This window comes from Pseudochaenichthys georgianus, chromosome 24 (genome assembly GCF_902827115.2).
Source record: "Pseudochaenichthys georgianus chromosome 24, fPseGeo1.2, whole genome shotgun sequence".
Classification (NCBI taxonomy): Eukaryota; Metazoa; Chordata; class Actinopteri; order Perciformes; family Channichthyidae; genus Pseudochaenichthys; species Pseudochaenichthys georgianus.
In genome coordinates this window covers 24,549,853-24,574,572 of record NC_047526.1, presented here as the reverse complement: position 1 = coordinate 24,574,572, position 24,720 = coordinate 24,549,853, and the positions used below count along the sequence as shown (strand labels likewise).

At 41.0% G+C, this 24,720-nt stretch overlaps 1 protein-coding gene across 1 annotated transcript; it reads right to left on the bottom strand.

Moving 5' to 3' along the window:
- Positions 1 to 1,391: 1,391 nt before the first annotated feature.
- On the bottom strand, positions 1,392 to 24,323 carry ostm1 (osteoclastogenesis associated transmembrane protein 1). The gene is made up of 6 exons (XM_034075968.2): positions 23,843 to 24,323; positions 5,115 to 5,229; positions 4,304 to 4,401; positions 4,109 to 4,219; positions 3,347 to 3,512; positions 1,392 to 2,011 (listed from the first exon to the last, which is right to left on the bottom strand). Exons 1-6 carry the CDS (start codon positions 24,239 to 24,241, stop codon positions 1,956 to 1,958), a joined length of 945 nt encoding a protein of 314 aa, XP_033931859.1. The 5' UTR covers positions 24,242 to 24,323; the 3' UTR covers positions 1,392 to 1,955.
- Between the last annotated feature and the right edge of the window lie 397 nt (positions 24,324 to 24,720).

Genomic DNA, 24,720 nt, shown 5'->3' with positions numbered 1-24,720 from the left:
TACTTTGTATTCTGCAAGGTAGCTTGTGAATTTACTCTAGGTCATATTTAAGTGTTGATTATATTTAACAACATTAAACAAAATCTGTAAAGTAACTAAAGGTACAAAGTAAATGTAACAACGTAAAAGTACACGATTTACCTCTGAATTTGAAGTACAACAATGGAAATACACAAGTTTCAAAAATTGCACTTAAAAACAGTACTTGAGTAAATGTACTTAGTTACGTCCCACCTCTGCACCTCGCTGTGTGTTTGTAGCATCAGGATCATATGACATGGGCATATCCTAAGGCTCTTAGACCTGCTGATGGGCCGCACTCCACAAGACCAAAAAGCCAAAGGAGTTTAACGGATGTGTTGCTGCGATTATTCGGCCAAGTATCTTTATCCCACATCTAGATTAGCTGCTAATGATGGAGGAAAAGCCGCGTTGCAAGAAACACAAGGCCATGTAACCTGAGAACAAGGGTCGTGACTGTGTGAAGAAACAGATTCAGCCATAATACAACATGGGCTCATTAGAAGTAAAAGAATTGCAGTCACTGTTATGTGTTTACCAAAACAACTAAATAAAGCACAGGTTCAAGATCTGCATTCAATTAGAGGTCATATTGGTCAAAATAAGTTTGAATATTAAAAGTAAAGCTAGTAATTTTGAAGATATTAATGTTAATTAATTACCTTAAAAGTTGTTTCAAATGTACATTTTGAGGTAATAATGTGCCTCAGTATTGTCCACCAGTAAACTAAATTATCATCAGCATAAAACTGCCCGTGGTTAAATCACAGCACATCATTTTGCAGGTTGTCTCTGACGTGAAAGTATTTATTCATGCTTATGCATTACAAATGAAAGTTTACATTATTTCACAGCAAATGCATTTTTTACTGATTCCTAAATAGAGACATAAATGAGAGTTCACCGTCATGAGCGGTAAGAAACCTCTTAACAAATTAAGTTAAACATCAGTGGGAAACGACAACAAAGCACATTAAAAGCTTTATGCAACCAAAAAGAAAAACAGTGACTGGAAACCAGGTAACATCACAGTGTGGACTCTTACATTATGTGTGTTAGGTCTTCATTTACTCCCACCCCACTGATGTGCACCCCCCCCCCTTCTTACAGCAGATACATGTCACCACTAATGGACATCAAGTGCTTCCTTTTTTGCTGCTCACTTCTGGACATACATTAGAGACAGAAACCCCATTTCTCAACCCTTAAATAGTGCGCATATTTCCTGGTAGCTCACACTCACACTCTCACACACACACACACACACACACACACACACACACACACACACACACACACACACACACACACACACACACACACACACACACACACACACACACACACACACACACACACACACACACACACACACACACACACACACACACACACACACACACACACACACACACACACACACACACACACACACACACACACACACACACACACCTCACTCTTAGTGACAGCTGTGTCTCTCGCTGCAGGATGTGCTTCAAAACGTGAAGACTGTTTGAAAGAAAGGAGAGGATCTGTGCAGCAACATTAACCACCACCTAATTAGGAGTGTATAAAGGTATTCATACACTTTAAACACAGAGCCTGCATAATAAAAAGGTATACAATTTCAATTCTGCATTTACTTCACTTTGAGAAGAATATTTTAAGGGTATAAAAGCAAATGTTCAAAGTGCCCAAAGCATTATACTTTCACTTTAATTATGCAGATCCTTGAAGTCCTCTGAATACTGATGGGTATCACAGCCTCTTGTGAAAACAAACAAACAAACAAACAAACAAACAAAAAGCGAATGCTGTTGTTGAGTCCTCTACGTTCAAACCTCTCAAGATGGAAATGAGTCAAATCTTCTCCCAGGATGTTACTTCTGATAAAAGAGTGCCGTCCTCCATTTTATTCACCCGTCTCCTCTTCAGCTCAGTTTGTCCTGAATGTTCATCAGAGTGTTGTATGACCTCGCCCGTTTGGCTGTGAAGACACAAAACTTAGATTAATCCAACAACCAAAGTACCATTTTAGGAGTTAAACAACTTTGGCTGTCGTATGTTGTGTTATTCTAGAAATTAAAAGTAAAATAGTCATTATAGACAAGTCAAAATGGTCATTATAAATGCACAACCTGAAGGAGATAATGAAGATGATACGACCACAGACAAATCCATGGTCCTAATGCAACCTTGTTACAAACATTGTCACTTTGTATTCATACATCTAAACATAACTCATCATTTGCCAAATAAAACAAACGGTTTTGCTCCGTTTTTTTGCACATTTCATTAAAAAAAAAATGGTCAACAAAGAGTAAAAACAAGAATTTCACACCACAGGCCTTTGAGACTTGCTTTTGACAAAAAGAAGACGAAAGCAAGTTAATATACATTTTTCTCTCGGATTAGTCTAATGCAAGGTTTCACAAAAGAGCATCAACCTGCATAAAGACCCTGAGAAAAACCCACTTGTGAGCCATAATGATTATGATAAGATTAACAGAATATCAATATCGTATTACGTTTATTTGAGTTTTGTGTCTCGAGTTCACCTCTTTCTGAAACACATTTCAAATCTAAATAGATTGGGATTATGAAATATAATGCCCATGACAAAAAAAGTGTTTTTCCTGCTGCAAGAGAAAGGCAGATTCCCAAAGTGAGGTTCAGGGACCCCGGCAAACTGCCAGGGGGGTGGGACATGTTTTCATTCATTAATTGTAATCATCATGAGCTTATACCTTCATCTTTTTCAATAATGGACAGAAAAAAGTATAGAAGTTCATAGATGTGGTTTTTTAATAACAACATTTCACTATTGGACTGCAAATATGTTTTATTCATATATTTTGTCTTTCTTATTCAATTCCCTCTCAAAATGAAGAACCTGTGCTTTGGATGACTCTGGTCTGAAACACTAAGAAATGTTATTACAAATTCAAACTCAGTTCTCTTAAATCACTAGATCTTGCTACTTAAGAAGAAAGTTTTTAAGAGTCATTCTTGAATGATACCCAATGTGTCCTTGACCCCCTCATCAAAAAAAGTTCCCACCCTCTCTGATCCTTCAAGGCAACCATCATCCAGCAACACACACAACAATAGATTGTCCAACCCTGTCTATGATCCAGAGGTTTGCAGGAGGCAACCCCACCATGCTTTAGAACAACCTAGAACACCCCCCCCCCCCATCCCCACAAAAACCCAATATCACAGTCAGTCAGCCCCCCCCCCCTCCACAAAAACCCCAAACCCCTCAAAACGCCGTCGAAAAATCTCTCCATGTGACAATGGGCGAATTAAGTTGGTTACTCACGGTGTATGAGCTTGCGTTTCTTTTGTTCCGAGTGAAGGAAGCTGCTCAAGTAGAAGATGATGGGCAGAAAGAGCATGAAGCTGGACACGGCGATGACAGGCACCGTCTCCTCGCGGGGGAACGAACAATTGTACTCCTTACTCCACAGTTTGCGAGTCACATTCATCTGAAACGAGGCAAGGTGCCAAACTCAACATAGACTTCAGCTGAGCACAATTATAGGACACTGTTAATACGACCCTGTTGATTTCCTGTGCTCAAATGTTCACTGCATTCAGGCATGTGACAATATGTTGCTCTGATGACACTGAGGGAGAGGTAACGGGAGCATTAATCCTGCAACCCTAACAAGCATCCTTTTCTCATTTTTTATAAGATTAGTTTTCCTTTTTCCACTTCTGATTATGGTCCTGAATCACAGATCCATTTGCCAATGTTCTACTTTTTTTCACACCATGATACAAGTTTATCTTATCAATGCCCTGAAAAACAAAGGAGATATTTTAAGGCAAAACTAAAAAAGCATCTCATTCCATAACCAAGGCTTTTAAAATACTTTTAGAATTTGTTGTTTCCTCCATTTCCAGTAAAATGTTACAAGTTTAGGCCTGACAAACATATCCAGAGTAGATTATCCTGGCACCAGCTGAAGGTTACTAAAGACCCCTTTAACGGTCCTTTAGTGCCGACAAATTCCTGTAGGGGGCGCAGCTTTCTCTCTTCCAAACTCTATGAACTTCTTTAAATGCCTGACATACATACCACATCCTCTATGTCAATACACATGGGGTTTTTGGTCTCCATTCGGCTGTACAGCTCATTCAGGCCTCGGTAGGTTTTCTTACAGCTTTTGCACAGCTCCGTGTGATTCCCCTGTGAAGAACAGACATCATAAATAACATCGGAACAGGAACTCATGATGGACACACAGATTTCATCCACTTATATATGGCGTACCTCTTTATATTTCTCAAAGCAGGTGAGAGTTTGGTTGACAAAGCTCATGAAGTACAGCGTGTCGTTGGTGAGGCTGTGGAATCCTTTAGTGACACAGTCTGCACAACAGGAAGAAAAAACAGCCGGTCGTTAGGTATGTTTATTTAGTTCAAATGGACACATTTAATCAAATAATAAAGAACTCACCTAACCCTTTTTTTCCCAAGCTCTGAACCAGGTTTTATAAAAATACAAAAGATGTTTGGAAACATTTAAAGATTCCATATGGGGATCCTAAAGTTTTACCTTCTTATTCGTCAACAGTTATTATATTTTAGTTGCATTTCATAGTAAACTGAATTGTTTTCTTTTAAGGACGAGCTTTTTGATGGGTTAACCATGCGCTTTAGGACATATATCGCACATTATTTTACTTTCTTCAGCCATTTTTTAAACCTAAAGACAAAATAAGTAATTCATTGATCAACAGTCAGTCATCACATAATGGTCCTTAATGTAAAACAACATGCATATTGAATCCTACTGACAGAAAACAGTGTGGAGATCTACCAAATCTGATTCAATTATCCAGCTTCCATTGGTCTCCAATAAAAAGACAGTCACATGTTTGATCTCTGCTGCAACATCCAGTGTGACCACAGTCCGCTTTAATTACAGCACGCTAAGACAAACACCAACTGAACCCGGCCTCTACTTGTCAAATGCATCGCCATATGTGTGAATCAGAAGTTCAAACGTAGGCACATGTTCACATTTACACCAACCCCAACATTTCAGACATGTCCAGTTTATATCCATGCAGAATACCTACAGGCACAGTCTGATTTGCCCCAGATGTCTTCCAGGTTGTTGTAGAGCAGATAAACCAGCATCAGGCGATCGTTGCGCAGAATGCTGTCCCTGCAGCTCTCATTGCCAGGAACCACCTGAGGACACACAGACACACTGCATCATTCAATGATCTTACAGGAATTTTATCACCAAGAACCCCTCGCATTAAAGGTCCCATGGCATGGCCATTTCTACTGATCATAATTCCATTGTTGAGGTCTACTAAAGTAGATTTATATTGTGCAAGTTTCCAAAATCGCATTGGTTTCTCATACAACATCTCTGTATAGTGTGTATTCACTCTGTCCTAAACAAAGGTCGCGTTAACCGAATATTTTCCGTTTATGACGGATTTTTTTTAACAATGACGGAAAAATCTGAAAGTAGTCCGTCATTTTGACAGATTAGAATAAACTCGGAACAGCGCCAAAGTTTCCCCGCAGCGAGACTCCGGTGTTAAGCATGACTGCCAAAAAGGAAATGATACCGTTTCCAAACCCAACTTTGCCGTACAAATCATTGCAATGTCTGTGAGTTTTGGCTTCACGCTGTGCGCACTCCCGCGAGGTGCAGTGGGCATGCATAACACGGCGCTAACGGTTCACGAGCGTGCGCCCCGTTGACGACCGTGCTCTCCCCCGCCCCCCCGGTTGACAGTTTTTTCTCTCTCTCTCTCTCTCCCTCCCTCTCTCTCCCCGTGCGAGACACAGCGAAACCCAGCCCGAACACACACACACCCACACTGGGAGTTTGTGTGTGCACCGACTCACAGCCTCGCCGCGTCCCGCCATCTCACCGTCCGTCTGCGGTCGTAAGGATCGCGGCCACTCGAGTAAATGGGTGCTATTCCACCACACGCGCCGCGTTACGGCTCAGACGGGTCCCAGAAGCGTCCCAGAAGAGGCTCGGCGCAGCGCTTCTCTAAAATTAGGATGAATCCTATTTTTGCCGCGGTGCAGCCGTAACATAAGGTCGGGCAGGCAGCCCCCCCCTCGCAGGAAGTGGAAAGGTGTGCATCCGGGCCAGGCCCATCCCTCACATATACTAATTTAGCAGACCCCCCCTCCTTCATCACAACACCTCCACTACGAATGGATGGTCGCAGTTTTGTTATTGATTCAGGATGCCCGAATCAATAACAAAACTGCGAGCCTGCACGCACGACGCTACGCTTCTGAAACGCTTCTGGGACGCGTCCGGTGGGTTATGGCGCTAGAGGAGGTCGGACCAAAACCGCGGCGCAGCGCGCCGGAGACGGACCCAGTGGAAACTGGGGGTCAGGGAGGAGAAATCGGCGGAGCCGCAGCTGAGAAAAGATTGAGTGTGTGTGTGTGTGTGTGTGTGTGTGTGTGTGTGTGTGTGTGTGTGTGTGTGTGTGTGTGTGTGTGTGTGTGTGTGTGTGTGTGTGTGTGTGTGTGTGTGTGTGTGTGTGTGTGTGAAGAAGTCCGCGGATCGGTCAATTTGGACCAATGGGTCCATTTGGGTATGGGCACGTCACTGTACCCAGGAAGAAAAAGAGGAATGTCCAACGAGGCGTTCTGGGGCAGCATAGACAGGTATTTTCTGTGTTAGAGTTGTCCTCGCTACAGGGTGTACTTTGAGGATTTGTGACTCTGCAGACCGTTTACATGCATAAACACCTTCATAACACACAAGGGGACGGGTAAGAACCGGAGAAGCATGACATGGGACCTTTAAGTGAATCATCGTAAATGTATAATATTGGGATCATCATGAGTTTCCTGACCTAAAAAACCTGCCTAGCGCGTAGAGTAAAGTAAAAAAAAAGAGCCCAATTTTAAAAGTCAGTAACAACTTGCAAAATGTTGCTTTTATTAAAAATGGATTCATTCATTTATTTATGCCAGGGCCCCTTTACAATGTATGTTGACTGTTCAGTGCTGTTTAAAGAGTTTTAAGTATATCTGAATGATTTTCATAATATTACTGCAAATTCCAGTAACTTTTTGTAGGATAATCGGGACAGAAAATGTTCATATTCAAGTGGAATGTAACTAATTACATTTTCACAAGTCCTGTATTTGGGTAGAGTTTTAGGCACATACTCTTCCCAAAAAATATTGTATTATTTACTCAAATTATTTTTGTTTTACACTGTGTTACTTTTAAAAACAGGTTATGATTATATGATACGATGTAGCAGCATCAACTTAATTTCCCAGTAGTATACAAAGTATCACGTACAAATAACAACTGAATACTGCAATAATCTATAATAATATAACACTTTGTAAGGAGCCGTTCTGCATAAATACATTACCTTAAAATATGTTTTTGATGTACTTCATTTTTAGAAACAATCAGAGTTCAGGATATTTACTTGTAATGGAGTGTTCGGTAGATCGATAGAAGTACAAGAGTTTAGGAATAAGTTAAGTTAAAGTCCTGCAATCAAAATCCTCAAGTAAAAGAAAAGTATTGGCATCAAAAGGAAGGGTGCATTCACACCTAATAGTCCGTTTTCTGGTGCGCACCAGGGGCCTCATTTATAACGCCTTGCGTAGGATTCACATGGGAAGGTTGCTTACGTAGTAGAAATCCAAAAAATAGGTACAGAGATTTTCCGACATTTTCCGATTCACCAAACATTGCGTACCGGCGAGGAAAGTGCGTACGGCACTTCCTACGCCGGTTTCCCTTTTATAAATCACAACCGACTCGAAATGCGGTGCAGCTTTTGCGGGCTTCACGTAACGCCCATATTTGCCTATAAATAGTCAAAGAAACGCCCAGTCATTCATTTTGAATGACTATGCTTGTTTGAGACACATTGCGGCTCGCCTCGAAAGTAGACGAGTAGCCGATCGCAGCCGGGGGAGGTGTCAAAAAGCTCGCCTGAAGTCGGACAGCTCGGAGACGGCTTCTTCATCTTCTTCTTCTTCTCTCGGTTTTTTGGCGGATTGCAAACAACTTTAAGGTGCATACCGCCACCTCCGGAGTCGGCTTGACTCGGTTTGCATTTATAAAGAATGCACACATGTGTTTAATCGTTAATGTCAGATATGTACTAAGTAAATAAATTTGTTCCTGCTCAAGATTAGATTCAACTTTATTGTTATTGCACATATTACAGGTACTGAGACAACGAAATGCAGTTTAGCTTCTAACCAGGTGCAACAAGCAGTAAAGTGAAAAGTAATGTACACAATCTACAGAATAAAATATAGAATGAATTGAATGATGAATAAACAGTGAGGGGTATGAATACACTAGATATCAGCCTGTGAGCAGTATGAACAGTGTGTATGAATATGATAAGATATATAAAGTATGAAAACGGTAAGCAGTATAGTATAAAATATATAGATATTAATTTCATGATGATAAACATTGTGGAACAATGATGAAAAATGGGAATGGATGTGGCGACGTAAAACTGACACAAAACAACAACACACTTTTGCCAGCCAATTGGAGAGTTTCATCAGCAGCACGTGGTAAAAACCACCAATGAGCGCTCAGCTCGAGATACCAGCGAGCCGTTTCCCATCAAGCATTTCGCTTCCGCAGCTCGTGGAGAGCAACTGCGCCAACTCGCCTCGCCTCGCTCTCAAGGCTGCGGGCGTCTTTGTCCCGCGAGATTTCAAAGTCTCATGTGGGCGAGCCTCCAGAGCAAGTCGGACAAAATGACTAACCATCATGCAACGCACGAGCAAGACGTTGATCGCAACTGCGCAGGTCTGCGCAGGTATTGCTTGTCTCAAACAAGCCTACTGACTTTATGAAGAAGATTGCAGGAAATGACGACAGAACAGCTAAAAAAAGACATCTCACACCGTGTCCGATTTTGGTTATTTTGGGGAGGTGGAGATAAATCACATTGTTTGGTGGATGCAGTTTGAACCAGAGTAGCAGCATGGAGGTCGGATCGTCACCAAAATAAATAAATATGTGGTCCGAAAAAGGTTAATGACAAAAGAAATACACATAGCCTTCCTCAGGCAGTGTGTTTGTACCGGGGACAGGAGACCCCCCTTGATGAGAAACTGTAAGAAATGGTCGGGGAATCCCTCCGGAGTGGAGCCATGACAACTGGATCTGAATTATGTTTTTGTATTTGGTGGTTTGTGTTCCAGCTGTCGATCAGCTGTGCGCAGCGTCTCCACTGCAGCCTCTGCATCTCAACCCCCCCTCCTCGCAGCAACTCTATATATAAAGGAAATACAACTAATGTGTTGTGTTATATCAGCTGTACAATTTACCACATATGGTGTTCTTAGTTTCCATACCTCCTGTGTTTTACGAGCGACTTATCAAGTCTTGGCAAACGGCATAAAACACGATTAAACATGATAGTATATAAAACCATGCTCGTATCTACAACCTATAGAAATGCAAAACGGTGTCAGTTTAGACGTAATTCTGTCCTCCTGCTCACCGCATCATTTATGAGAAAACATTTCATAACATTAGCACAACATATTCGATATCCGTATTTATTTATTTCTCCAAGTTATGTTTTTGTGTGCACTGAGGAGTCGCCAACAGGCGTTTGTTTAATCATTTTAAGATTGGCTTTAATCAATTTGTGAAAATGAATTCTTCATATATGATAAATAAGAGGTAACATTTTATTTATGGTATTATTTCCACATATTTCTCTCCATTCTTCCTTCTGCCAACGGTGTCGCAGTTTCTCGTCTCTCCCATTTTTGTGCTTAGTGCGTACGCATGGGTTAGAGTTTGCGTGGAGGACCGCACATTTTCCCGTCAAGTTAGTATTTTATAAATCGCAAACATTGCGTAGAAACTGGCGTACGCCATTTTTTGAGCGTATATCCCTTTATAAATGAGGCCCCATACCACAGTTTGTTACATTGTTTCATTTTTCAGAAGGTTCGGTTTGCGTTCACACTGGCAAAACTCAAACGGACTATAAACACAAGTCATGTGCACGGAAATGCTGTTCAACCATTGGTCAGACATTAAGGGGGTAAAAACCAACGCAAATCCCGGCCATTTCTACCGGAGCCTCCGCCATGGAGCATCGGCCCTTTCGGCAGGATATTCTCATGCTGCTGTTAATCTGGAGATCAACAGACTATAGCGGCCCGCGTATATGATTATATAATCAGACAACGTCCGTTAAAAAACATTAATGAGAGACGTTCTGCAGTAAGGAGGGGCGTTTCACCGACGACAGGTGTTCTTACTTTTATGTAGTTGACGGAGCATTTTTACTTTACACGACACTGTTCAACACTTAATTCTGCTTCACTCTTTAACTAAACAACCGCGGATGTCTTGAAAGACTCTTTCGCTAAAGATTTTTGAAGACATCCGCATTCTTGTGACACGTAAATACTACGGTTCCTATGTTTTGGTGCGGACTGCGTTCACACCAGCAATGAACCGCTCCAGAGTTCGCAAGCAAGCGCTCCGAGACCACCTATTTTAGCGGACCAGAGTCCGGTTATTTAGTTCACTTAAGAGGTCTCGGACTGCGTTCACACCGACCCAAATGAACCGCACCAAGCGGCTAAACGCACCAGGGTTAGATTCAACCGGACTATACAAGGCAGGTGTGAACGCACCCTTAAAGTACCAAAAAGTAAAAGTACTCATTATGCAGACTGGCCCATTTCAGAATAATATATATTATATGTTTTGATTAAAATGATTGATGCATTAAAGTGTTATCAAGCTGTTAAAGGAGGCATGTGGTGCAGTGGACTAGTGCGTTGGTGTTAGGATCAGGGGGTCACAGGTTCAAAGACCCCACTGCAGTCAGCATGTCGTTGTGTCCCTGGGCAAGACACTTCACTGGGGATTGTCCACAGTATTGAGTATGTAAGTCGCTTTGGATAAAAGCGTGACATGTAATGTAAAGGTGCAGTTAGTTTTAATGACTATGTATACTGAAGGGGAGCTTGTGAATTTACTTCAGGTGCAACTAAAGTCTAATTTAACTGTTGATTATATTTCACATCCAAATCTGCAAAGTAACTAAAGGTATTAAATAAATGTAGTTGAGTAATAGTACAGTCTTTACCTCTGAATTGTAGTGGGTAGAAATAAGTACTTAAGGTGGGGTACGTAATTTTGGAGAAACCAGCGCTAGAATTTGAAAGTACACAACCGGAAAAAATCTGCCTCTTCCTTCAGACTTCCTTACAGAGCCCCTCCTGGCTCAGAACAGTCTCATAATACACACATGCACACAGAAGGATTCAAACTTGTATTTCCGGATCCACACTTGTGTTTTTCAATGCACACACAAATGTGTTCCGTTTCATATACATGTAAATAAAATCCAAATACAGAAAAAAGTTTTACATATGTATTTTTGATCCTCACATATTTATTTTCCGTTTAAATCCCCTGAACCTGCAAACACAAACCGCTTCCTGTGCACGGATCGCTGTGCATTCGTGTGTGGGTTTTTTGAGACTCTCCTGACGGTCAGCCGATTCGTACTTGTAATTTTTTCTATCTGTAGCCAATCAGATGTCTCCTCAATTCTAAGCCAATCACATGAGCGCGCCCCCACGAGGGTAGATTTCTTGCGTTCATGACGTAGCGCTTCATGTACGCATTTTGACAGTCCGGAGCTGACAGCTCCATGGAGCCTGCCTGCCGGCGCTAATGTGTCAGGACACCTCCACTCTCAGTACATTGACACTTTCCGAACAGGAAATGCACGCAAATACAAGCCTTTATATTATTAAGGTACAGCGCCACTTTCCGAACCATTGATGAATGCTTATGTACACAAAAACGGCAGGCAAAACCGTTTTAAATGTGTGTTTCCTACATGGCGAATACAGCTGCTTTATTTATGTATGTATGAAGTTGTTGTGAGTGTGGAGGGAGCAGCTACAGGTTAGCTTAGCCTAATCGATCAGTGCACTACGAAGTCAGTGCTAGACGGTGAACTGTCAACGGGGGGAGCCCCGCCGGTCATTATCGGCCGATATTCACTCTTAATAGTTTGATCGGTGCTCTCTATAAAGGCCGATCAGGAGAGCTAGATCTGATCGATATGGACATAAACGTGTTACAGGCTTGGCCTGTCACTTTAAGAGTAGCAGCCGCAAGGGGTTTTGGGTTTTTGGAGTGTGTGTGTGTGTAAAATGTGATGGCCAAGGCGAAGTGCGGAGTTATGAAGAGAGAGACGAAAGTATAGAGAAAGTGGTCAGAACAGGAAAAGTAACTGTATGTAGGCCTATGCAATAGAGAACCGCAGTGACGCGTCGTAAAACCCGGAAGTAAGTTAGCATTTTTAGCACTTCCGGTTCCTTCGTCAAAAAAGCAATGCATTTTCTCCATAGGGTTTTGGAAAATAGCTCGAAATAAGATCTGTGGTTGACACAAATTTAAGAGATAAATCACGTTTTGTTCTATGACAGTAGATACATCAGCAGTGACCCCACTGGTGATTTTTGAAGAGTTTACGTGTCTGCAAAACGATGGTTGTTACCGAGTGGCTGAATAGGACTACAGAAATTGTCGAGGCCGTTGTACGTCATTACGCCTACACACGTAAACACTCCCGCTAAGTTTGTTTTCCCCTGTGTTCTGCTTGAAAGCAAGTACTTGCCTATCTTTAGTATCTGTATATCTATATCTGACCATTAGAATCTGTATTTTTGAAATTGTCGTTTTTAACACCGTAGTTTTACAAATTATAGAATAATTAATTACCAGTGTTTTCCAATTTTACTCGGCAGTTCGTTTCGTTAGCTAACGTCAGCTAAAGCTAGCGCTACTAGTTAGCTACGCAATGGTTTGTTGCTTTGCTCCGGGTTGCAGCCACAGGTCTTTGCATGAAAGGTGCTCGTTCTATCGTTTCCCGGACAATGTTTTCCAAAGGATAGTCTGGATTCGTGCCATGAGGTAAGCTGACGTTACATTTTTGTCCATGTCACGGTGAAATGTAAATGATGGGTAGTGACTATCGCTGTTTTAGAGATGGCGCTTCTGAAAAGACCGCAACATAAGTAAAGATAATGAATACATCCTATTAAAACCTGTGTGGCTTATATGATAAGTCTAATTAGTACAAGCAGCATAACGTTTCACCATGTAACTAAAGATTGTATTCAGGGAAATCAGTTTGACATATTGAACTAATAACAAATCACCTCTGGCTGGCAGAGAACTCTCTGCTCCATAGCTTCTTCCATGTACATTTTACATTTATATTCAATTTAATATACCATCCCTCACATACTTTTGTATATATATTAACTTATATTTAGTTTTTCTTGTTATGCTGCTGCAACACAAATATTTCCCAAATTGGGATCAATACAGTAATATCTTTTCTTAATTAATTAAGAAATATAACTATTATAATTAGTGTAGCAGCTGACAACTATTTTCAATATGGATTAATCTACCATTTATTTCTTTAGTTCAATTTTCATCTATAAAAATGTCAAAATAGTGAAAATGTTCAAAAAGTGCAAGGTTATATCTTTAGATGTTTTGTTTTAGCCTATGTACTGTATGTCTTAATGCTCTTATATGTGACGGTGTGACTTCCATGAAACTAATATTTTATATCTTCCCAACAGACGAGCTGACAGGAAGCCTAACACTCTAACAACCACAACATTGCAAAGGTGAGTAAATGTAAATTAAAAACGATTCACAATTTCTTCTTCTTTCTTGCAGTGAGGTGAAGCTGACCTTGCACTTGGTGCCAGTAAGGATGCTCCTCACGCAGGCTGAATGTTTCTCCCTCCTTACTGACACAGAAGCCCTTGATTTGCAATGCTTCACTAATTGTCATTTCCCTGGCTCCGTAGGGACACTTTACCTCCAGCACAGCGGGAGACCCTACCAGACCATCTGGAGATGCCCCCAACAATCCTGATTGGGAGAGCCACAAACCTGACTCATGGACCTGCATCTGGGTTGCAGTGGTGAATGCCCTGACGCCCTCACATTCATTCATAGTCCCCCACTGTACAGACAAAACACCATCAAGGGCCTGTTGTTGCCCTAGCACCCTGGCAATAAGGGAAGCAGTCACACGCTTTGACCTCAGGACAGCTCCAAAGTTGCTGGCAGTCAACCTTCCTTTCCTGAACAAATGCCAGTTTGGGTTGGTTCACTGACCAGTGGTAGCCACCTGAATTGCCCTCTGTTGCTCCTCAGACTATGCCATGCTTTCCACAATTGCCTCAGGTCCCTGATGCCCAACAGATTTGAGAATTTCAGGAACAGTAAGTGTTTCCAAGCTGTAGTGTTCCTCTTCTGGCTCGGGGGAGAGAAGCCAAGACATTCCTGAGAACCTGCCCCCGAGTCTGTCCCTCAGCCAGTCACGATCTTCGGAGGTGGGCTCTCTCGTCAGCGGGTTGAATGACTTATTGGTTGGAGGAAATAGCTCCTCCACTGAATGCGTACGTTTAGCTGCCTTTGGCTTCTTCCACTGACAGGGGGTGTCAGTGCAGCAAAGATGGCTAATGCAGCCATTCTCCACATGGGCATTCACATTTTGTGGAGAGAATTCCCTCTTCTCCTGTAGATACCTGTGGTGGTGGGATTGTTTTATTATTTAAAATATATTTACATTTGTAATGCCTTCCCAATTATCCCTTTAATTGTTTATAGCCTACTGTATGTTTATTTCATGGATATTTCTGTGTTTTCTGGTGTGTAATATTTGAAATCTTGGGGCCTCTTCTCTTTAACATCTACATGCTACCACTGGCTCAGATAATGAAGAACAACAAAATAAGTTACCATAGCTATGCAGATGACACACACATTTACGTAACCATTTCACCAGGAGACTATGCTCCAATTCAAACACTGAGTAAGTGCATTGAACACATCAATGACTGGATGTGTCAGAACTTTCTCCAATTAAACAAAGATAAAACTGAGGTAATGGTCTTTGGAGCCAAGGCAGAACGTATAAAAGTTAGCGTTGAGCTTCAGACTCGACTACTGCAATGGTGTCTTCACAGGTCTCACTAAAAAATCTATTAGGAAGCTGCGGCTGATTCAGAACGCCGCTGCTCGAGTCCTCACTAACACTAAGAAAGTGGATCACATCACTCCTGTTCTGAAGTCTTTACACTGGCTTCCTATGTGTCAAAGAATAGATTTCAAAAATACTGCTGCTGGTTTATAAAGCACTGAATGGTTTAGGCCCAAATTACATTTCTGACCTACTGCTAAATTATGAACCATCCAGATCTCTCAGGTCTTCAGGGACTGGTCAGCTTTCTGTCCCCAGAGTCAGAACTAAACATGGAGAAGCAGCGTTCAGTTATTATGCTCCAAATATCTGGAACAAACTCCCAGAAACCTGCAGGTCCGCTGCAACTCTGACTACTTTTAAATCCAGGCTGAAGACTTTTATTTTTGCCGCTGCTTTTAATTGAACTATTCACATCTTAAACTGCACTGTAACTTTTATCCATGTATTTTTTCTTTTAATGTTTATTTTATTAGCTTTTCTTTTTAATGACTGGTTTTAAATGCCATTTCTTAATGTCTTTCATTATTTGTAAAGCACTTTGAATTGCCATGTGTTGAAAAGTGCTATATAAATAAACTTGCCTTGCCTAATAAAGATTTCATGTGACACATAAAATGGATTTGTTGATGGAAATTAATGTGAATAAATTAACTCTAGGTTAACGGTACTCTTGCTATAACTACTCACCGACACTCTATACACCTTGTCCCTCATGCTAGCCCTGACAACACCGGTATGCACACCTTCATCTAGGCTGCACTGTTTTACGTGTCCTGACTTGTAGTGGTTCTCTCCTCTATCTCCAATCTTCTTGTCATCTTTGTAAAACGATATCAGACTGGTAATTGACACAGCCATGACTTATAGTTAAATTCAGTGTGGCTAAAATGAAAAGCTTTGTTAAAATATGCAAGCACGCGGAAGTCAAAGTCAGCTTTATTTTAAAAAAATTCTACATGTGTTATACATCCAGAAATATCGTTTCCCACAGTGTGACATGTATACATAAAACAAAACAAAAAGGGCCTAGATAAACGTGGTATACATACAACAACACAAAAAGGGCCTAGATAAACGGGGTATACAGTTTGAAATGTTAATATATTTAAAGTGTTCAAAGTGCAGTTTCAGTGCAAGTCAGTTGAAACGATCTTAAGTTGGCGTGACGTTGAAGTCGTGCGACCCTGCTGCTGTACTGGCTTGTAGTTCGTTTATAGTATAACGTTAGCATTTCGCTTTTGGCGACTAGATGTATGATTCAAAAATTATAAAAGTAGGGGAGACATGTGGATATTATCCGGCTGAACAAAACGTGATCCCTCTCTTAAATGTGTGTCAACCACAGACCTTATTTCGAGCTATTTTCCAAAATCCTATGGAGAAATTGCATTGCGTTTTTGACGAAGGAACCGGAAGAAGTTTACATCCGGGTTTTAGGACGCGTCACTGCGGTTCTCTATACAGTGTCAATGTAACTGATTAGTCTGAAGAAGATTTCATGTGACACATAAAATGGATTTGTTGATGGAAATTAATGTGAATAAATTAACTCTAGGTTAACGGTACTCTTGCTATAACTACTCACCGACACTCTATACACCTTGTCCCTCATGCTAGCCCTGACAACACCGGTATGCACACCTTCATCTAGGCTGCACTGTTTTACGTGTCCTGACTTGTAGTGGTTCTCTCCTCTATCTCCAATCTTCTTGTCATCTTTGTAAAACGATATCAGACTGGTAATTGACACAGCCATGACTTATAGTTAAATTCAGTGTGGCTAAAATGAAAAGCTTTGTTAAAATATGCAAGCACGCGGAAGTCAAAGTCAGCTTTATTTTAAAAAAATTCTACATGTGTTATACATCCAGAAATATCGTTTCCCACAGTGTGACATGTATACATAAAACAAAACAAAAAGGGCCTAGATAAACGTGGTATACATACAACAACACAAAAAGGGCCTAGATAAACGGGGTATACAGTTTGAAATGTTAATATATTTAAAGTGTTCAAAGTGCAGTTTCAGTGCAAGTCAGTTGAAACGATCTTAAGTTGGCGTGACGTTGAAGTCGTGCGACCCTGCTGCTGTACTGGCTTGTAGTTCGTTTATAGTATAACGTTAGCATTTCGCTTTTGGCGACTAGATGTATGATTCAAAAATTATAAAAGTAGGGGAGACATGTGGATATTATCCGGCTGAACAAAACGTGATCCCTCTCTTAAATGTGTGTCAACCACAGACCTTATTTCGAGCTATTTTCCAAAATCCTATGGAGAAATTGCATTGCGTTTTTGACGAAGGAACCGGAAGAAGTTTACATCCGGGTTTTAGGACGCGTCACTGCGGTTCTCTATACAGTGTCAATGTAACTGATTAGTCTGAAGAACGTGAATAAACAGAGGTTCTTCCCACGGCACACGAACGCCCCGTTTGCATCCTTTTCCCCTCGAAATGTCTGGGCAGCTGGTTACCGGCTGACAACGAGCCAAGTCAGAAACCACCGGTGTGTAACCGAAACTACGGTTTCGGTGCCGAGATACCGTTAGTAAAAAGGTAACAAACGCGAGTGAAGTATAACCGGATGCGAGAGAGGGATCAGATCAGCTGCTGAGTCTGACGGAGACTCGCAGCTCTGCATGATCACCTGATGCTCCGCCCTCTGTTTAGCGAGCTGACCGGACTGCGCAAAATGCGTACATGAAGCGCTACGTCATGAACGCAAGAAATCATACCCTCGTGGGGGCGCGCTCATGTGATTGGCTTAGAATGGAGGAGACATCTGATTGGCTATAGATAGAAAAAATTACAAGTACGAATCGGCTGACCGTCAGGGGAGTCTCAAAAAACCCACACACGAATGCACAGCGATCCGTGCACAGAAAGCGGTTTGTGTTTGCCGGTGCAGCGGTTTTAAACGGAAAACAAATATGTGAGGATCAAAAATAAATATGTAAAACTTTTTTCTGTAATTGGATTTTATTTACATGCATATGAAACGGAACACATTTGTGTGTGCATTGAAAAACACAAGTGTGAATCCTTCTATGTGCACGTGTGTATTATGAGACTGTTCTGAGCCCATACTCCTCCAACACACACGAACGCATGCACGAACGCGCACATGACCAATGAGGGCACGAGATAAGTGTGTGCACAGCGTAGCACAGATGGCAGGTAGGCCATCCATGGAGTCAGATTTGGGTCAATATTCTAGCGCGCAAAACAAGCTACTCACGAGCGGAAAATGTGCTTTTACATGCGCATGAAATGACCCTTGCGCGCAGATTAAACCCCCGCGAGCGGCTATGCGCTCGCTCGTGAGAGAGACAGTCATCTTGCTCCCTCGCGGAGTCTGTCTACGTGCGCGTGAAAAGTTTCTGGCACTTTGGGGCGGAGCCACTGGACTTTGATTGACAGCTGCAAGGAAGCCCGGAGTTGCCAGGTTTGATAAATGCCTGAACTACCAACAGCCGAGGAGTGACACCTGCAAGATCAGTTAGACGAGATTGAATGGTAAAGTTGTCCATAAAAAACTATTATATTCGTAAAGTGTACAGCTAATATATATATTAATTAATTTTATATAAAACAATATATTTTTGAGTGGTCTGTATCTGTCGAAAACTGCTACTATACTGTCTGCTGTATGCACCTCCCTTACGAAATGAACTATAAATGAACTAGTATTACTATAGTATACTATAAGAGTTGTATATTGTCCTATAGTAAGTTTGTAGTGTTCTGTAGTATTTTTCAGCAGCTATTGTATTACTATAGTTTTTTCTGTAGTGCCATTTTATTAGCTATAGTAGCCCTATAATATTTCAATAGTAATACTCTGTATCTAGATCTTTGTAGTATTCCTATATTATTTTAAATAGTATAATATATAGTGTTTCTGTAGTTGTTTTTTAAACACACTATAGAACACTCCTAATAGCATGATATTGTCATAGTGAATGCATATTATTACTATAGTGTTTGTAAAAGAATTACTATAGTGTTTTTGTTGGTGTTTCCGTATTAAGACTATATTATTTTAAATAGTAGGCCTACTACTATAGTATAATATATAGTGTTTCTGTAGTTGTTTTTTGAACACACTATAGAACACTCCTATAGTAATAGTATGATATTGTCATAATGAATGCATATTATTACTATAGTGTTTGTAAAAGTATTGCACTCCTAGAATTAATGTAATTTTTTTATATCAAATTAATTGATATATATATTAGGGCTGTCAAACGATTAAAATTTGTAATCAGATTAATCACAGCTTAAAAATTAATTAATCATGATTAATCACCATTCGAACTATGTCCAACATATGCCATTTATTTATGTATATTGTTGTGGGAATGGAAAGATAAATGAAAGCAGGCGGATATATCCATTTAACATACAGTATAACCCTAACCCCTAACCCTAACCCTAACCAGTATGTATGTTTGTTATAACATTTTTCTGCATGTCAAAATGAAAGACAACCCACACACCTATCAATCATCAAACCGTGGGGTCTTAATTCATTACGTGTTGATTTCTATCAACGGGGGAGTACTTCAGGAAAGTCGACAGAGGGGGGGCGGCTAGTGGAGTACTTCGTGACCACAGAGTGTGAACGTTGTGATCAGCTGTTTTAGCGCAGTTCTCCAGTGATGGGGGGAGTCTCCCTCCGCAGCCGGTTGGCGTAGTTTTGGCACAAGTCCGTTGTACAGACCGACGTTAACAGCAGCCCTGTCTGTGCACACGGAGACCGACTCTGTCGTCCGGTGATCTAACCGCCTTCTGGAAAAGCTTCACAAGTACGTCGGTACGCAAATGCGCTTTGTGACACAAGTGACGGTACGCATTTCAGATTACGCACATAACCTGCGTACCAGTTATGTGCACCCCTGTACCAGAGCCATATTATTACTATTATATGGCTCTGCCCTGGACTACAGCAAGAGTATTCTCCGTCGGGACTTCCTGCAACAACCGTTATCAAAGATGTTCTATTGAGAAGACGATCACTACGTGACAAAAGTTTTCAAAACCGTGGCTACTGAAATCAATCTTACTAACTGCTGTCTGTGCAATTTACTCCGCGCGAGTTGGCAGACTTTATTTTGCTTACTTTAACATCATTTTTCATGGTGGGGCTAAGCCATTTCTTGGTATGGGTGTAGCCTACCCCAGCCATACCCTGGCGCTGCCACTGGTGGCACGTATGGGGCGGGCCATTCTGCACATGCGTTAAATGCGTTAAATATTTTAACGCAATTAATTCAAAAAATTAATTACCGCCGTTAACGCGATAATTTTGACAGCACTAATATATATATTAGCTGTACACTTTACGAATATAATAGTTTTTTATGGACAACTTTACCATTCAATCTCGTCCAACTGATCTTGCAGCTGTCACTCCTCGGCTCTTGGTAGTTCAGGCATTTATCAAACCTGGCAACTCCGGGGTTCCTGGCAGCTGTCAATCAAAGTCCAGTGGCTCCGCCCCAAAGTGTCAGAAACTTTTCACGCGCGCGTAGACAGACTCCGCGAGCGAGTGAGGCTGACACTCCCGCGAGGGAGCAAGAGGGCTGTCTCTCGAGCGAGCGCATAGCCGCTCGCGGGGGTTTAATCTGCGCGCGAGAGTCATGTTATGCGCGTGTAAAAGCACATTTTCCGCTCGTGAGTAGCTTATTTTCCGCGCTAGAATATTGACCCAAATCTGACTCCATCCCATCCAGTTATTTTAGCCGGGCCGGCTAAAATGATTGGTCGTGCTTTTTACAGTACTACGGCTTCCACAGACAGGCCCGGTTCCAGAACAAAATGACTAAGGGTGCATCTGAGATTAGAGAGGGTGCAGTGGTAAAGTGCTATTTTTATAAGTGGGGAGTGTACCTAACACCCTCTATGGGGGTCCTCACCTCCTCTGGGGGGGTCCTCACCTCCTCTGGGGGGGTCCGGGGGCCTGCTCCCCCGGGAAGATTTGTTTTTAAATATTGAAGTTAAAAGCATCAATCAGGGCTGGGCGATTTGGCCTAAAAATAAAATCTCGATTTTTTTTTTCTAACTAATGGACAATTTTCGATTTAAACCTCGATTTTTTTTCTGTTTTTTTCTAAACAAACCAGACCAAGGCAAAATTTCAATACATATTTTCTTTAATAACACAATAAAAATAAATGAGATTACCAAGTAGTCTAGGCCTATGTGAACAAATCAGTTGTTCAAGAATAAAAAAAATAAAATAAAAACAGCACCACGGCACTTGGCTGTCATTAATGTGCAAAGATTTTTTTTAAATCAAACTGAAAAAAATTCTCTTGTAGGCCATCCCTGAAAAAACTTGAAAAATGAAATGCAACAAATAATAAATAATGATAATGAAATGAATAATAAAAAATACCCTCAAACAAAATAACATCCCTTTAACTTTCTAGGAAGTTGTCTTTCTACAGACTTACACAGAACAGTTGTTTGTTCTATGTATGGCCGCTTGTACCCGAACCACTTCCATACAACTGAAGTAGCACCTTTTTTAGGAATGAGTTCTTCAGCTGTGTTCGTGGACATTTTTATGGTTCATCTGTCGGTGAAGCGGTGAATGTGATTGTAGTAGGCTATGTGACTACCCGATCTGCAGCTCTGCACATGCGCACAGTGTTATAGATTAAAATCAATGTTTTTGATGGCATAAAGTACCTTAAACATACCGTCAGTTTAAATGCTGTTTTATACTGAAAAACTAGAAGTTCTGGTGCGCAGTTGTTAAGCTTTTATTCTGAAAATCCTTCATCTCCGGTTAGCATTTAGCATGTGGCTAATATACCATTTACTATAGAGGTGAATTTAGTAGCGATATGACACGGAGTGTTGCACACCGAAACCTACTGATTTCAACACTACAACTACTGTATAGACGTCGAGATATTATTATTGCTGAATATTAAATGAAGGTACAGTTTATTTGAATACGTTTGTTTACAGACGTGGGTAGCATGAGACAACAACCGGAACTACCAGAAATGAAACCAGCCGTGAAGTTTTTCCTGTATTGAGTATTGATTACAGTGTTCAAAACCATATTAAATGAAAAGTAATGAAAGAGATAAGGAGGAGAGAAGGCGTGTTTAGTTATATATGTAATGTACAATGTCTGAGTCCTCTGTTATGCTCAACAACGAACAACGAACACAGCATAACAACAGCAGATCAGGCAGAGCTGCAGATCGGGTAGTCACAGGCAATGTGGCTGAGTTTTGTGTGCGTTCTGGAAAGTGAGAGAGTAAGCTACTACGGAGTCCCTTAAAGCAAAACAAATCTGCGGAGTCTAGAATGTTTTAAAATCGCGATTTTTCGGTTCAGCCATTTCACAAACCGTAGGAAAGTAAAAATGCAAATTAATCGTGACAACCGAAAAAATCGCCCAGCCCTAGCATCAATCTGATGCACTTTGAGAGCAACATTAAGAGATCTATGGATCTATGTGCTCTTTGCTTGATTATGCCTTCCCAGTCCCTTATTACGTAGCCTATAAGAGCATGGCGCCAGTTGTTGTAGCCAGTTGTTGTTGTGAAGGCATCTGACTTACTTGAACCGAAATGTCTACATGCATAGCAGAAGATGGCATCTTTTTTACATGAATATTCCAGCCAATCTCTGTTTTGAAACCATGAGCTGCAAAATGAGCGCCTCACCCCACTGTACAGGCGAGTTGGGTACTTTTTTAAATATACCTGGGCAGGCTCTGTTTTGCAGAGGTCCTCTGGCACTTGCGGGCCGCCGAGGGGTGGCGGTGTTTGGGGTAACGAAGACGGCTGTGGCTGCTCCGCCTCTGTGGGCGAGGCGGGCAAAGCCGGCGAGTCGGGCAGGAGGACGTTAGTGTCCACGACAGTAACGTAATGTCCCCATGATCTGAACTGTTATTACCTGCAGTAGATGCAGTGTATGCTGGCGATAAGGGCTGGTTGTTTTAACCATTTTCTGATGTTCATCATTGACTGCTGTGTAAGCACCTTGCAGATGATGAATGTGCAGCGGCACAGGTCACGCGCACCTGACATAATAACGTTACTTACCGTTTACATTGATCAAATAAATGCAGCAGACAATGCTATTCAACCACAATTACAATTTATTTTATTTCAACTATATTCTTCTTCTTATTATTATTATTATTATTATTATTACTACTATTGTTAGTAATAGTAGGCAAAATGTAATATTTTTCACTTTTAATTTTTTTTTTTTTTTCTTTTCATTATTCAAATTAGGGTGCATAACGACTCAACTGAGGGTGCAATGCACCCTTATGCACCCCCGTAGAACCGGGCCTGTCCACAGATGACATTTTGTTATGTATTTATTGTCAAAGCACTTAAGATATTCATTCCTATCGGGATGTTAAGAGCATTCCATGGAATATAATATAAGTGTTTCTGAAATAAATTACATACCCCACCTTTAAGTACAGTACTTGAGTAAATGTACTTTTTATGTAATGTAAATTAATGAATACTCCTTCCACCACATATAACATCCAGGTTAAGATTGTATTCGTGATAAAAGCAAATAAAATAGCAAGTGAAGCAGATGAACTGGTGTTTCCTCTAATTTGACACCACCAGTCAGACACATCACAAGACTCGTGACTCAACTGCACACACACACACACCAGCTGTCCTCTTTGTGCAGGCAGACAGTTTACTGAAATCAAAAACACAGACAAATTACTTTGCGTCTGAGCACACACCTGGTCTGATGAAATTTTCAGGTAGATCTCCGTGAGGCTGCCATAGCTGGAGTAACAGTTCTGGCAGACTTTCACAGGCCGGGCCGAGTTCACGGAGCAGTTCACATAGGTGACATACCGCTGACCGAAGATGTGCAGCAGGTCGCTGCAGTATACAGAGATCTCCTCGTCTTCTGGGAAGGAGGACAGCAGGTTCAGGGAGAAAATAGAGTCGACATCCGGCTTCCTAAACACAGGCGAGTTCACCAAAACAACAGCAGCAGCAGGACTGTAAGGCGAGCTTTGTGTCAGTGTGTCCACTGAATCTGAAGCAGTGACGTTTACACCATCACCAGACACGAGAGCGTAAATATTAAGTACTAAAATAAGCAAAAAGTAACAGTTTTTGTGAATAGACATGATCGAAAACAAGGATTAAAGCATCTGTTCCTCTTCTTGCTCTACACACAACACATGATTTCCTGGTTTTCTCCCAACCTGATCATGTGACTGTCTGTAATCTCGCGAGAGTACATCGCGGACTCAGATCAGTACTATAACTTCTCATCATAAACCGTTCATTGTTATTCTGATACTCATATAAATGTAGGCTAATATCAAACATTATGAAATGTGACAGTATGAAATATATGTTTTAAAGTGTATACTATAACACAATAAATATAACTTTTTACTGGGAAACAAAACAGTGCTTTAGTAACATTTCTAGTGGTAAATAATATGAAAATTACAAAGATTATCATAATATTTTATTTTTTTACAAATGTTTTTAAATTATTACTATTTATAAAAAACAAATGAATGATCGTAGTATTATAATAGGCCTATATAATAATTATTTAAACTACATTAATGCCTATAGGAGTCATAGGTCTATT